This window comes from Trifolium pratense, linkage group LG2 (genome assembly GCF_020283565.1).
Source record: "Trifolium pratense cultivar HEN17-A07 linkage group LG2, ARS_RC_1.1, whole genome shotgun sequence".
Taxonomy (NCBI): Eukaryota; Viridiplantae; Streptophyta; class Magnoliopsida; order Fabales; family Fabaceae; genus Trifolium; species Trifolium pratense.
The window spans coordinates 63,504,421-63,519,071 of record NC_060060.1 but is presented as its reverse complement, the minus strand read 5'-3'; the positions used below and the strand labels follow the sequence as shown (position 1 = coordinate 63,519,071).

At 33.6% G+C, this 14,651-nt stretch overlaps 1 protein-coding gene across 1 annotated transcript; it reads left to right on the top strand.

Annotated features, from left to right (window-relative positions):
- Window positions 1–1,040: 1,040 nt before the first annotated feature.
- LOC123905206 (E3 ubiquitin-protein ligase RNF14-like) lies at window positions 1,041–1,813 on the top strand. Its single transcript, XM_045954833.1, has 2 exons — window positions 1,041–1,580; window positions 1,739–1,813. The coding sequence occupies exons 1-2, from the start codon at window positions 1,041–1,043 to the stop codon at window positions 1,811–1,813; spliced, it is 615 nt and encodes a 204-aa protein (XP_045810789.1).
- The last annotated feature ends 12,838 nt before the right edge of the window (window positions 1,814–14,651 follow it).

Genomic DNA, 14,651 nt, shown 5'->3' with positions numbered 1-14,651 from the left:
ATATTTTATTTTTTACGGATTTTATTATTATTATTATTATTATTGATAATTATTATTACTACTAGCGGGTCAGGCAAGCGTGCCTGCCTGTGTCTAAAAAAAAGTTTCATATTATGGTGAGTTTGTTAATAAATGATTTTTGTTGCTAAAAAAATGTGTTATGTTATGGTGAGTTTGTTAATAAATGATTTTTGTTTTGCTACTAAAAAAAATAAGGATATTGTTATTATTATGAAAAATCCACACCAAAACTCATGTATCATATTTATATTATATATATAGTATAAATAGATTATTATTACTATTATTATTATTTTTTTTTGACATATATTACTATTATTATTATTATTATTATTATTATTTGTTTTTGACTAAACGGATTTTATTATTTAAATACTGTGCATAATTACTTAACTAGGATTCCAATTGCATCAAAATATATTGAACCAATTTAATAAGTTTGGTAACAAAATCCCTTGATCTATGCATCAAACGTAAATTCAGTTTTCAAAAATATGAATAAATTGCGTCAAAAAAATACGAATATATACTGTACTGTATTACGCCGTTATAACCATCTTTTACAAGTAAAAGGAATGTTGAGTTGCTCACAATCAAGTATTTTGATGATGTGGCACTCTACAAGAAAAGTTTACAATCTCTATTAAAAAATCTTTTCATCATCTCCTTTAATTAAATCATTTTAATTTTAATTATCAATATATCAAATTATCAAGTTTACAATCTCTATTAGAAAACCTTTTCATCATCTCTTTTGATTAAATCATTTTAATTTTAATTATCTTTAATTAAATCATTTTAATTTTAATTATTCTTTTACATTCTTTTACAAGTAAAAGGAATGTTGAGTTGCTCACAATCAAGTATTTTGATGATGTGGCACTCTAGAAGAAAAGTTTACAATCTCTATTAAAAAACCTTTTCATCATCTCCTTTAATTAAATCATTTTAATTTTAATTATCAATATATCAAATTATCAAGTTTACAATCTCTATTAAAAAACTTTTTCATCATCTCAATGGACTTGGAAACATTGCACCTTCCAAGAAAAAGCAATGCAGTTCCACAATCCACTCCGGAGATAATCGACGTCGACACCTACCGTTTATCCGTCAAGCGAGCCATCTCTGATGTCATTAATCTTTCCGATGAAGAAGACGACGATGACATTAAGATCCTCAATTTCATTCCAAAAACTATCCCTTTCGGAAAACGTAAAAGATTCGAAAACGGAGAGTCTTCAAATTCCAGAGCTGCGGCGTTTGTTTGCGAAATCTGCACTGACACTAAAACGATTAAGGATGCTTTCTTCATCAGCGGTTGCTCTCATGCTTATTGCTCAGATTGCGTGTCAATGTACATCAGTTCCAAACTTGATGATAACATCACAAATATTGGGTGTCCAGTTCCCGGGTGCAATGGTTTATTAGAAGCGGAGTTTTGTCGTTCGATTCTTAAACCCGAGGTTTTTGAACGGTGGGGTAAGGCATTGTGTGAGGCTTTGATAGATGTATCGGAGAAGTTTTATTGTCCTTTAATTTTTCGCTTGTTAACTGTGGTAACAATGTTGTGCGTGTTTTTAAAATATGAGGTGAGAAAGTTGATTATGTTGGATGCTGCTTGTTGTTGGAAAAAAGCGAGGTTGCAAATATGATTTGATGTAAGCTTTTGATTATGGTATTTAAGTTAATTTGGTTTTAATGTTTGCTATTTTAGGTTAAGAAGATCTTAATGAATGAAGGTGTTGGCTGCATAGTAAAATGTAGGTTATCTAAGTGTAATTTGGTTTGACTTTGTGGTAATTATGTTTAGGGTTGATGTTTATCCTTTATTTTCCTTGTTGATGTTGAATGTAGTTTATGGTTGTTAATCAATGAAACTGTTTCCTGGTTTGTTTTAATGTTAGTATATTTAAATTAAATATTATGAGTACATGTATACAAAGTTTAAAGTGGGTGTTTACTTGTATCAAATAAATATGCCAAGCTCAAAGTTGAAAAAATTAGATGAATTGATTATTAAAACATAAAAAAAATTCACAATAAAAAATATAAATAACATTAGAAAATATGTGATTTCCTTAAACCAATATCGATAATTATTACTTTTTTGTAATAATGAGGACGTTGCCTTTGACGTAGTGTTTGGCTATTTATTGTATAAGTAATCATCGGATAATATTGTTGAATTCGCAAAAAGGATAAAATAGCTTTTCAGTTATGATTTTGAATGTATCTGTAAAAAAATTCAATGTAGTTATGAATTGAGTTATGAACTTTCAAATTCATTTTAATTAATATTGAAGGTAGTTAAAAATAGCTGAAACGAACTATCATTTTGGTTAATTGAAATGAAATTATGGATATAAGCGCATATATTTTGCGTTGATAAGTTTGTCCATTTTCTCAAATAATCATTAAGAATGAATCTTCATCATGGTAAATAAATGGAAGTTTCTCATTTGCGGTTAATTCGTACTAATTTATATTTATTGGCCAACCAAAGTATATGTGGTTAGGGGGTGCTCAAATCCAAACAAATCTAAATAATAACTGAAATTTGATCCAAAATAACTGAAAACTGCAAAAAATCGAAGTTTTTTTTATGTGTTTGGATATTCTTTTGTGAAAACCACTGGATCTGATTGGATTTCGAATTGATTTCGAATATAATTGCTTATTGTCATTCTAAAATTTAAATTTTCATTATATTATATGTTATATTTTACATCAAGCTTAATATTTATTTTCTCAAAAATTTAAAACTATTATTTGTTATTTTTTTTTATAATATTTATATTTATTAAAAAAAATATAATTTATAATGTGGATATCCAAAAACCGATCCAAATTAAACTGCATAATGTTGGATTGGATCGGATTTCTTTATTTGTCATTGGAAACCGAACTAAATTGCAAATGAATTTCATTTTGGATCGGATGAGATTTTACTTAAAAATCGATCTAAACCGAACCGCGAGGACCCCTATATGCGCGGTTGATATATTGAAATTTAACTTCATATCAGCCATAGAAATTAATGTTAAATTCCTAGCTTTTGTACATATTTAGATACGAAAAAAAGTATAACTCTCTAAATATGTACATCCAAAATTATGGTGTTTAATAGATAAAATCGTATAAAGGAAAAAAATAATAAAAAACAAACATAAGATTTTCTTTGAAGAAACAAAAATCAAACATAATTGGGTAGATGAATCAAACATAAATGGGTAGATGTACGGGGAAAAACAATTTTTTAGGAGTTGATTGAATAATTGGAGGAAATTTTTTCGACACAATTTGATTGTCACACAAATAATATATTAAGGAAACAATAAAAGATGATTCAATTTGAGCCATAAATTTGGGACAAAGACAAAGTTGGCCCATGACAAACCCTATATCCAACCTTCTAAACCCACATCCAATTTGTTTCGTTTCAACATAACAATACGGCTAGGTTTGACTAAGGTGATCTAGCAAACATTTTCCATTTGCAGGCAAACAAAATTCCAGACGTTTCCAAACAAATTTCATGTGAATCATTCAAAGTTTTGTTGATGTAGATCAGGTAATTTTAAATTTTTATCTGCAAAAAATATTCCATTATCTTATGAAAACTTTTGTAACTACATGATTATCAGATTTTACACGTTTAATATATCTATAGTCATATTAATCTATATCAGTAATACCAATATCTATATCAGTAATTAACTTCTGGATGATTTAAATGGGTAGGATTTTCTACGCAATACCCCAATTAACAATTTGGGAATATTGATATGGTTTTTGAGAAATATGATATTTCTGTCAATTGCAAAACAAAATCATCATAAATTATAGATGGGAATATTGTCAAGATTTCAGCTTTATAATCCATTACTTATGATCTACTGTAATTCAGGCTAAAATAACTTTAATTAAATCTCCGGCAAAATATAATAGTTGTAATATTACAAAGCAAAGGATATGAAGTTCAACATTCACCTTACACATATTATAGTAGATGACATTAGTTCTTGCTAAGTCTTAGTACACATATACATTAGGTAAATAATTTGAAATTCAGATTCAACATGATCAACACAAAAGATATCATATGATAATAAAGAGGCTTTTGGAATAAAGTCACAGAGCAACAAAGATTACCGGTCCTAATTCTGATGCATATTCCGGCGTATAATCCTCACATTAAGCTCATCTGTTTCTGGAAACAGGACAAACCTCAAAGTATCTCCAGCCCTTGGTCTGTGAAGGCGAACGTAATCGTACCATCCTTTACCAATGGGCTTTTCATAGTGGTCAGTTTTCAGCGATCTTTTTGAAGTATGAATTTGGCATTCAACTTCAAAAATTGTGTCATCCGATATTAGCTGAATCTTGTTCACATTGGCAAGGATACCTCTTGAAATTGCATTTGGAAAATGCTGCAATAATAACACAAAAATGATCACAGATAGTGAGTTTGAACTTAAAACTATATGATTACACTCCATATTTTTCATAGGTTACAAAATAAGTAATAATGAAGGCACGATAAGCGTAAATCGCATGAATCCAAAAAACAAATAGAATAGTCTGCAATCAAACTATATATCTCAGAGTATATAAACATATTATTATTTATTGTCCAAACAGGTAAAATGTCTCAATGGCAGAACAATTGAAATGTAAATCTAATTAAGTATTAAAGAATTTCAATGGTATGAAATATTACCATCACTTGTTTCTTTGAAAGATTAGCCAAAGCCTTTGTCACTGTTGTATACCATGTAACTGTCACCTGTTCACCTTCTTCTTGAACATGATCTTCTCCATTATCCTCTTCCTCAGCTTCATCCTGAAAAAATAGATATTCGTTATAGACCATTATTTTTTATCTGAAATATTTAGATTTTGAAATGCAAGATCAATGAAGCATTACCATGACTTGAGGTGCTGCATCCTCAACCACACTTATAAAGGTCATATGAAAATCATTGTTTTTAATTTTATAGTCAAGAAGAACCTTTATTGGTCTCTCAAGTCCAAGAACTTCGGAAACATCATTGCCATTCATAAAGAAATTGGTATCATCCTTTTCAAATGTTACATGTGCCCAACAACGATCTGCTACAATCCTACCATAGTTTAGTCGATTGATCTCTCTTTTCCAAAGTTCATGAAACTCAGTTGGAATTAAGATTTTTGTCTGAAATTAAAGTTAAAAAACCATGATTAGACATAATTGACAATTTGCATAATGTGAATGTGTTACTGAAATCAAAGAGCATAGCATGTCATGGTCTACCTGAAAAGGACTGATAATTGTTTCAAATGTTGTTGGCCTATCAGGAATCTCCATCGTCTCAATGTATGTCATTGCGAATTCGTTAAGATGGATTTTATAATCGAAAAGCACTTTGGTAGGGTGCTGAAAACCAAATTTCTTAGCCACAAGTTGGCCATAGAACATGAAGCAAATATCTTCATTCAAATTGAGATAAATCTTCACTAATTCAGAATTACTGGTAATTGTCCCTTCCTTTTGTTTGTACAATTCGTATTTCCAATCATTCAAGAAACTAATTGGAATGTCAATTGGTCCCTAATATTGAAAAACATTATATATTTTAAAACTTGACAAACAAATTGAGTCGTATAACTTATAAATTATAGTCTTATAATTATCAGTGACAGAATCAGGAAAAATAAATTGGGGGGTCAAATTTTTGTATAACATATAAAATTATACGAAAATAATAGTATCTACAATAGATTATCTAAGTAATTAACGACTGGCGTACCTCTGTCGGATAAATCACACTTTCGAAAGTGCTGATTCTTTGATTTGGATTGTTTGGTGTAGTGCTAAAAAATAGCAACAATTACAAAAAAAAAATAAATTAAAACTCAGTCTTAAAAGCAGTAAATTTGGTGATTGAAAAACAATATAAATAACGACCTATTAGTAACATATTCAGATATATTCGAATTGAACAATTTATCTTACAAAAGTATCAGGGGTTTAATATTTAAACTTATATATGACATATATGCTACGATTTTCATAAAACTTAAGAACAATGACCAATGAAAGTCTTCATTTGTATGGATTAAGTAGTTTATCAAGATAATTGATAAACTGGAAAAGATGATGATGTGAAAACTTTATTAAGCATGCATGAACAAACAAATAACAGGAACAAACGATTCAAACTTGAAAAAGTACAAATTGATTACCATTTTGATGAAGACGCCATTTGAATCTGAACGGTTTTGGTTTGATAGGGAAGAAGATTTTGGCGGATCTAATGGCTGGGGAATTGTAGAGTTCTTGTTGCGTGATGATAGTGAAATGTTGAAAAGGAAAGTGCTTTTTGGCATTTATCTCATAAAGGTAAAGAAGAATATGGAAAGTATTCCTTTTGTTGGGAAAAGGCAATGGTTTGTGATGTGGTATAACCAATAAAGAACTCTTTAGAAAGATTTTGTGACTGTTCATGTCTCCTAATAGAAAATACACGGAGATATAGGTCTTTTTCAATTAATTAGGACCACAATTGTTGGAATGTTAATTTGGTTACATAAAAATTATATGTCGAATAATGGTTGGTATAAAGAAAGTGGGGTGAAGTGGGGTAATGTGGTCGAAAACATAGTTGGTATTTATCGACGGTGTAAAATTATTTTACACCGTTGGTGCATTTAAATTAAATCCTTCTTGAAAAGACACGAAGATGTAGTTCTCAAAATAGTTATTAGTCGCACGGATATGGGAATCATTTTAAGATTAATAATATAAAATAATATTTTGTAGTGTTGGTATTTCTTAAAATTTATGTACTATATATAATTGTCAGACACATATTTTTTAATTACTACATATGATGTACCGCCATTTTATTGAACTTTTTATAAAATAATTTTACACCGATGATATATATTAGTTAAATTTTAATTAACCAGATAATTAATAATTTTTTAAGGATATATTTTACATTGTAATATTTATTTTATCATTTTAACTAAATGAAAAAACTCGAATTAGCTTAAAAGTAGCACAAAAAAATTGGTTGATTTTTAGGTTTATTTATTATATAAAATTTTTATTAAATTAGTTCTTAACCCTATAAAAATTTAAAGTAGTAGTTAAGGTATAGAGAGTTTTATATATCTAAATGTACTAACATATTAGAAAATTAATATTATGTATACAATAATGGTATAAATATATTCATAACAGCTTAGAAATTCTGAAAATATATATATGCCATAATAAATTACATATTATTGACGATAATAATATTTGTATACATAAAATCATCACAGTTAAAATCTAATATATTTCCTTCAACAATATTATTGAGTTTACACCATTTCTTCCATCCTTTTGTAAAGGTAAACTCAACACCATTTTCACCATTTTTTGTGAATTTGCATGTGACATTTTCATGATGAGCACCGCATAGTATGAATTCTCTATAAACTGATAATGATAGGTGGAATCCAAAATCATGAGGTAGAAGCTAAAGATTGACAAAATTGAATTGTTAGTATATACGTACGGACAAAAAATGGCTATTAAATGAAAAAGTACTTAAAAAGGATAAAATTTATGAACTAACCAGTTTAGAGGAATTAAGATGGGATTCCTTTATCACAAGTAGGAAAGAACGATAATCATCTAGATTTGTACTCAAACTATGATATTGGGGAAAAGAAGATGGAGACTCATTTTGTTCAAACTCACAAACGATCATAAGAAAAGTATCTTGACCATAGTAGTGAAATGTAAGACTTTGATTTCCATTCCATTTATAATAATTTCTAATTCTTGGCCAACCAAATGTTATTAGTGGTTTGTGAAATTCCTGGCACACAGTGGACAGGTGTTGATCAAGGTGTATCAACACTTGTCTGTTGTAGACAGATGTTGTTACCGGTGCACCAACACTTGTCTATAAACAGAGTACTTAACATAAAACAATAAAAACAATAAGGTAAATAACACACAAGAGTTGTTAACCCAGTTCAGCCTAAAGCCTACTCTGGGATACCAATCCGAGAATGAAGTCCACTATCAGCAGTATTACTTCGAAGCTAAACTCACCCGTTTACAACTTCTCACTTAATCACTACCCAATGACACTTCTACCTAGGAACTCCTAGATATGAGACCCCGTCCCAATTCCCACCTTAACAACACAGACAACGTTGTTATAAACTTCAACGATTACAACAGGTGGAGACACACTCCTAAGAAACTAGGATTCACTCTTGCTTAAAAGCTTGCGAGCAAACCACACAACATAATAGAACAATCACCGTACTTCAAAGCTTAGGAGAAGTTCACACTTACAACTCAATAACACTCAGGTCCTAAGCTTGCATCAATGAGACACAAGAAAGGCTCACAATTAACACTCTAAAATCCCTAAAAACACACGCTTTGTAAGACACGATTTTAGATGCTTGAAACCATATGCTTGCCTTCGTATTTATAGTAGTAGAATGACTTGGGCTTCAAGACAAAATTAGGGCTTCTAGAATTGCGGCAGCAGTGATATATTTCTGAAAATAATAGTTATATTTTTGAAACGCAGAAATATATTTTCCAAAAATATAATTCCTTTAGAAAATATAACTAGGGTTTGGCTGCCTCCTGAAACACATTAAACACGTGCGCCTTCCTCTGTAAGAAACCTTGAAATAATTCTTCAATCAGATCTTCAAAAGATTGAGTAGAAAATAATAACCGCTAGCTGGCGCGCACAGATACACAGACAGGTGTTGTTCCAAAGTGTACCAACATTTGTCACAACACTTGGGGTCAGCACATATGTCTCAACACTTGGCTAAAATATGTTTTTGCAAAATGTAGCCAACATACAAAAACCCAACAATCTCCCCCTTTGGCAAATTTTGGCTAAAACAATATTAGACCAGTATATAGAGAGATACAGTATTACCTTTCCTTCGAGTCAACATGATCACACAACTAGGAAAGAAAGTAACACACAATAAAACTACTTCCAAGATAGTCAAGTAGCATCAGAGGCAATGCAACAGCGGAATAATCACAACTAGCCTCATGGATCAACACAAGGGAGAAATAAACTCCCAATAGTAGATGCTAAGAAGTAGGAGAAATAAACTCCTAATAGTGTAACGCGTATCCATTCATCATAAGAACAACAGGAAAAATAAATTCCCATAAAACATCAGAGAAAAATAAATTCTCAGTCATAGTGGATAGTGGATTCATTAGTCTGGTGCCATAACACTTGGCACAACATTTGTCATCAAATATATTCAGGCGATCAAGAGATACTATCACTCACACTCCCCCTGAATTCATGCATACAAACATCAGATAGAGAAAGAATATTCACTACTCCCCCTCAACACATGCATATTACTCACACTCCCCCTGAATACGAGCATAGATCATTTGCACAGAAATAGTCACCAGATGTAAGAACATCTGTCCACACACTTGTCACAGATGTAAGAACATCTGTCCACACACTTGTCACACACACACACACTACTCCCCCTTTTTAGCCACAATTTTGACAAACACCATGCATAGGAAAACATAGAGTAGCAGACAATAGAAGTATCAGGGTGCAATTATTACAGACCATAATGCACACACAGGTGCTAGAAATCCAGGGCCTTGCCCATAAAAGTAACATCAAAGAAACACCAAAAGTACAGCAGAAAAAAAACATAAGAAAACATCAGAGATCATATAGAAGAACTTTCATCAGAGTCCTCCATCAAATCCTCAGTGCTATCATCAGAGCCACTGGTTTCCACACCTCCTTGTCCATCAGGCTCACCCTCAGCATTCTCAGCAGCTTCCTCAGCCTTGAGAGCCTCAATCACACGATCTATTTTCAATTTTCTGGCCTCAAGAGCTCTGCTAGTCTCAGTCAGATCTGTAATCATCTGCTTCCTAGTGAGTACCCCAGCTTGGACAGATGTGCCAACACCTGCTGCAACATTTGTCCCTTCAAGCAGCCTCTGCTCAATAACCAACACCCCTTTCCTTTTACATGGAACATCAGTGCTTCTTAGAATATCTGGGTGTTGCTCAAGGATGATATTACATAACAGAGTGGGAAGAGCAACTGGCTTCTCAACAGCATAAGTCAAAGCATGGCTTAAAGTTTCTTGAAAGAAATAGGACCCATAATCAAATTTTGCCTTAGTACCCACAGCATAAATGAACTTTCCCAATGCTCTGGCCACATCACCTGAGTGGGTTGTAGGCACCCAGTTATGTGCAGCAATCCTATTCAGAACAGCATAGAATGGAGAGAGAGAAGTTGCAGCCAACTTAGCCTTGCTAGGCCACACTTTTATCCTGCCACCTGTGAGGACCTTGCAGACCTCATTGTCTGTGACTTTTAGAGCAGCCACCTCTTCAGTATTCCTTTGCAGATATTGATTAATAACAGTTGGTGAGAATTTTACACATTTCCCACGAACAAAAACTTGCCTATATTCAGGACTTGCTGGATCATTGCAATTTTCAGCCACATTAATCAAGAATTCTTTGACAAGCCTGTCATAGCACTTGTCCAAACCACAAATAGTCTTCATTAAACCTGTATACTCAATAGCTTCAACAACACTTTGGCATTGAAGGATATCATCTTTTAGATTCCTTTCCAGAGCTAACCTCCTGTGATACACAAATTTCCATCTAGCAGACCCATTTTCCAGATGGAATGAAACATTATCCAAAGGAGCATAGGGAATAGATTGAGGGACTTTCTTTCTTCCTATACTCTTCCTAGATGTACTGCCAGATGCAGCAACATCTGTCTCTGGCTCAAAGTCAGAGTCACTGGTTGGTGGAGCTTTCCTTTTCCTAGCTTTTTCCTTTTCCTCAGTTCTAGGAACCACCTAACTCACAGGTTTTGGAGGTCCATATAGGGGTTTTCTACCAGTACTTTTTCCAGCCCTAGATGGTTTGGGTGTTTGGACAGGTGTGTTAGCAGCTTCTACACCTTTACCAGCCCTACTTCTAGTCCTCCTAGCCACACTAGCCTCAGAATTTGCAGGAATAGACTTGTCACTCACAGTTGTTTCATTGACAATTATAACCTCAGGATTTTCATTGACAACCTTATCAGGAACAGTCTCTTTATCAGCATCCTTAGGTTGGGGACTCTCATCAGACTCAGAATAGTCCACCAGATTTTCCTGTGCCAAAGATGTGGTAACATCTGGCACCACATTTGGCGCAGCGCCATGTGTTGCAACATTTGGCGCAACATGAGTCTCAGGCCCTATTTTTTTGAGAGACTCAGCAGCAACCTCATCATTGGTCTCAGTAAAAGCACCAATATTAGCATCAACAACAACAGGGGAGTTAGGAATACTTTTCCCCAAATTTCCAGATATAGCAGGGGTCTCTACACCTAGGGTTTTATCAAATTTTGGTATATTAAGACCTAAATTAACAGAAGTCTTACCAGATGTATCAACATTCTCAACTGTAGGATTAGCGACAGGCGTTGCAGCACCACTTGAAGGAGGTGGATCAGTGTGAAGCTCAGACATTGTAAACGCCTTACTCGATTCACCTTTCACTTTCTTGCTTTTACGCTTTGAACCTTTAATTGAAGCAGGAGATGAAGGATTTGTACTTGTTCGTGATGATTTATCCTTCTTTGCAGTTGATTTTCTCCTCATCGTTGGACTTGTGGGAGGTATGGTGTTGAGAGGAATAACATCTATCACCATTTGTTGTAGCGATGGAACATCATTGGTCTTGGTTGGTGAAGATTTTGCAGAGTCAGACATGATTATTGAGTAAAATTTTCTGAGAAAAGTAAAGATTGGAGAAATGTTGATGAGGAAGTTGGAGAGATTTTGAGCGTGAGAGAGAGAATGGAAGAAAAGTAATGATTGTGGTTGATAGAGTGAAGTTGAATGAAAACTCCCTTGATTAGCGTGTAACTTTAAGTGAAGAGGCGGATGAGAGGTAGTTACACGCATTACATGTTGTAACTGCTATTTGTCTTCAAAAAGGCAAATTCCAAGTTTGCCTCTCAAATTTTCAAATTGATTCGCATCTAAAGCCTTTGTAAAAATATCTGCCAACTGTTCTTCAGATGCAATGTGTTCAAGTGTAACAATTTTTTCTTCCACAAGTTCTCTTATAAAATGATGTCGTATATCAATGTGCTTGGTCCTACTATGCTGGATAGGATTTTTAGAGATATTTATAGCACTCAGATTATCACAGTAAAGTGTCATGACATCTTGCTCAACACTATACTCCTTCAACATTTGTCTCATCCATAACAATTGAGAGCAGCTACTACCAGCTGCTATATATTCTGCCTCAGCTGTGGATAGAGACACACTATTCTGCTTCTTACTAAACCAATATACTAGATTGCTTCCCAAGAAGAAACATGCACCAGAGGTGCTTTTTCTATCATCAGCACTTCCTGCCCAATCTGCATCACAATAGCCAACTAGTGTAGAATCATTACCATGAGAGTATAAAATTCCATAGCCACATGTTCCATTGACATATTTGAAGATTCTCTTTACTTGAGTCAGATGGCTCATCTTGGGCTCAGATTGATATCTAGCACAAACACCTACTGCAAACATGATATCAGGTCTGCTAGCTGTGAGATATAGCAAGCTTCCAATCATACTTCTGTAGAGACTTTGATCCACATCAATCCCTTTCTCATCTTTGGTAAGCTTCAAATGTGTAGGTGCAGGTGTCCTTTTGTGACTACCACCTTCCATTCCAAATTTCTTCACATTGTTTCTTGCATATTTTTCCTGAGAGATAAATATGGTGTCTTCCATTTGTTTGACTTGAAGACCTAAAAAATAAGTTAGTTCTCCTACAAGACTCATTTCAAATTCAGATTGCATTTGATGCACAAAATGTTCCACCATTTGTCGCGACATTCCACCAAATACAATATCATCCACATATATCTGAGCTATCATTAGCTTCCCTTTCTCCTCTCTTACAAACAGGGTTTTATCATTGCCACCTTTCTTGTATCCATGGCTGACAAGGAATTCAGTCAATCTTTCATACCATGCTCTAGGGGCTTGTTTCAATCCATAGAGAGCTTTCTTTAGTTTGTAGACATGGTTAAGAAAACTTGGATCTACAAACCCTTTTGGTTGTTCAACATATACCTCTTCATTTAGATAGCCATTTAGGAATGCACTCTTTACATCCATTTGATATAACTTGAATTTTAAGATGCATGCCACAGCCAAGAGCAATCTTATGGACTCCAAGCGAGCAACTGGAGCAAAAGTCTCATCAAAATCTACTCCTTCTATCTGGGTGTATCCTTGTGCTACAAGTCTGGCTTTATTTCTAGTAATGTCACCGTTTTCATCAGTTTTGTTCTTGTAGACCCACTTTGTACCAATAACATTTATACCATCTGGTCTAGGTACTAGATCCCATACCTCACTTCTTTTGAACTGAGTTAGTTCCTCCTGCATAGCATTGATCCAGTATTCATCAGTCAAAGCTTCTTTAACATTCTTTGGTTCAATCTTGGATATGAAGCATGAGTTGGAGATTGCTTCTTTTGATCTTCTTGTTGCAATTCCTTGATTTGGATTTCCAATGACAAGTTCTAGAGGGTGATTCTTCTGTGTTCTAGTAGATGGTCCCTTGTTTGGTCTAGGAGCCTCTGTAGTAGATTCAGAATGTTGATCAGGTTCAGGTTCAGTTTGATCATCATCTAGTGTTGGGACAGGTGTGATGACATCTGTCTCTTCAGCTGGATCTGCACTTGTTGTATCACTATCATCAACAACAACATTAATTGATTCCATCATAGTTCTTGTTCTGGAGTTAAAAACTCTGTAGGCTCTGCTGTTGGTTGAGTAACCTAAAAATATCCCCTCATCACTTTTGGGGTCCAATTTTCTCCTAGGTTCTCTATCTGCCAAAATGTAACATTTTGACCCAAACACATGGAAATATTTCACAGTAGGCTTCCTATTCTTCCATAGTTCATACAGTGTTGTAGCAGTACCTTTTCTTAATGTTACTCTATTGTGAATGTAACATGCTGTATTCATGGCTTCAGCCCAGAACTTGTAAGGAACATTTTTGGCATGCAACATCACTCTAGCAGATTCTTGTAAGGTTCTGTTCTTTCTTTCAACCACACCATTTTGTTGAGGTGTAATTGGTGAAGAAAATTCATGAGCTATTCCTTCAGCAGCACAAAAATCAGCAAATTTAGAGTTTTCAAACTCCTTACCATGGTCACTTCTGATTCTTACAATACTACAATCTTTCTCCTTTTGAAGTTGTAAGCAAAGATTTTTGAATTCTTCAAAAGTCTCAGATTTTTCCCTAATGAAATTGACCCAAGTATATCTAGAGAAGTCATCAACAACAACAAGAACATATTTCTTACCTCCTAGACTCTCAACTTGTATGGGCCCCATCAGATCCATATGTAGTAACTCAAGAACTCTAGAAGTGGACAAGTGTTGCAACTTCTGGTGCGACACTTTGGTTTGCTTCCCAATCTGACATTCACCACAGATGTTGCCTTCCTGTATCTGTAAACTTGGTAGTCCTCTGATAGCTTCTTCAGATATGACTCTCTTCA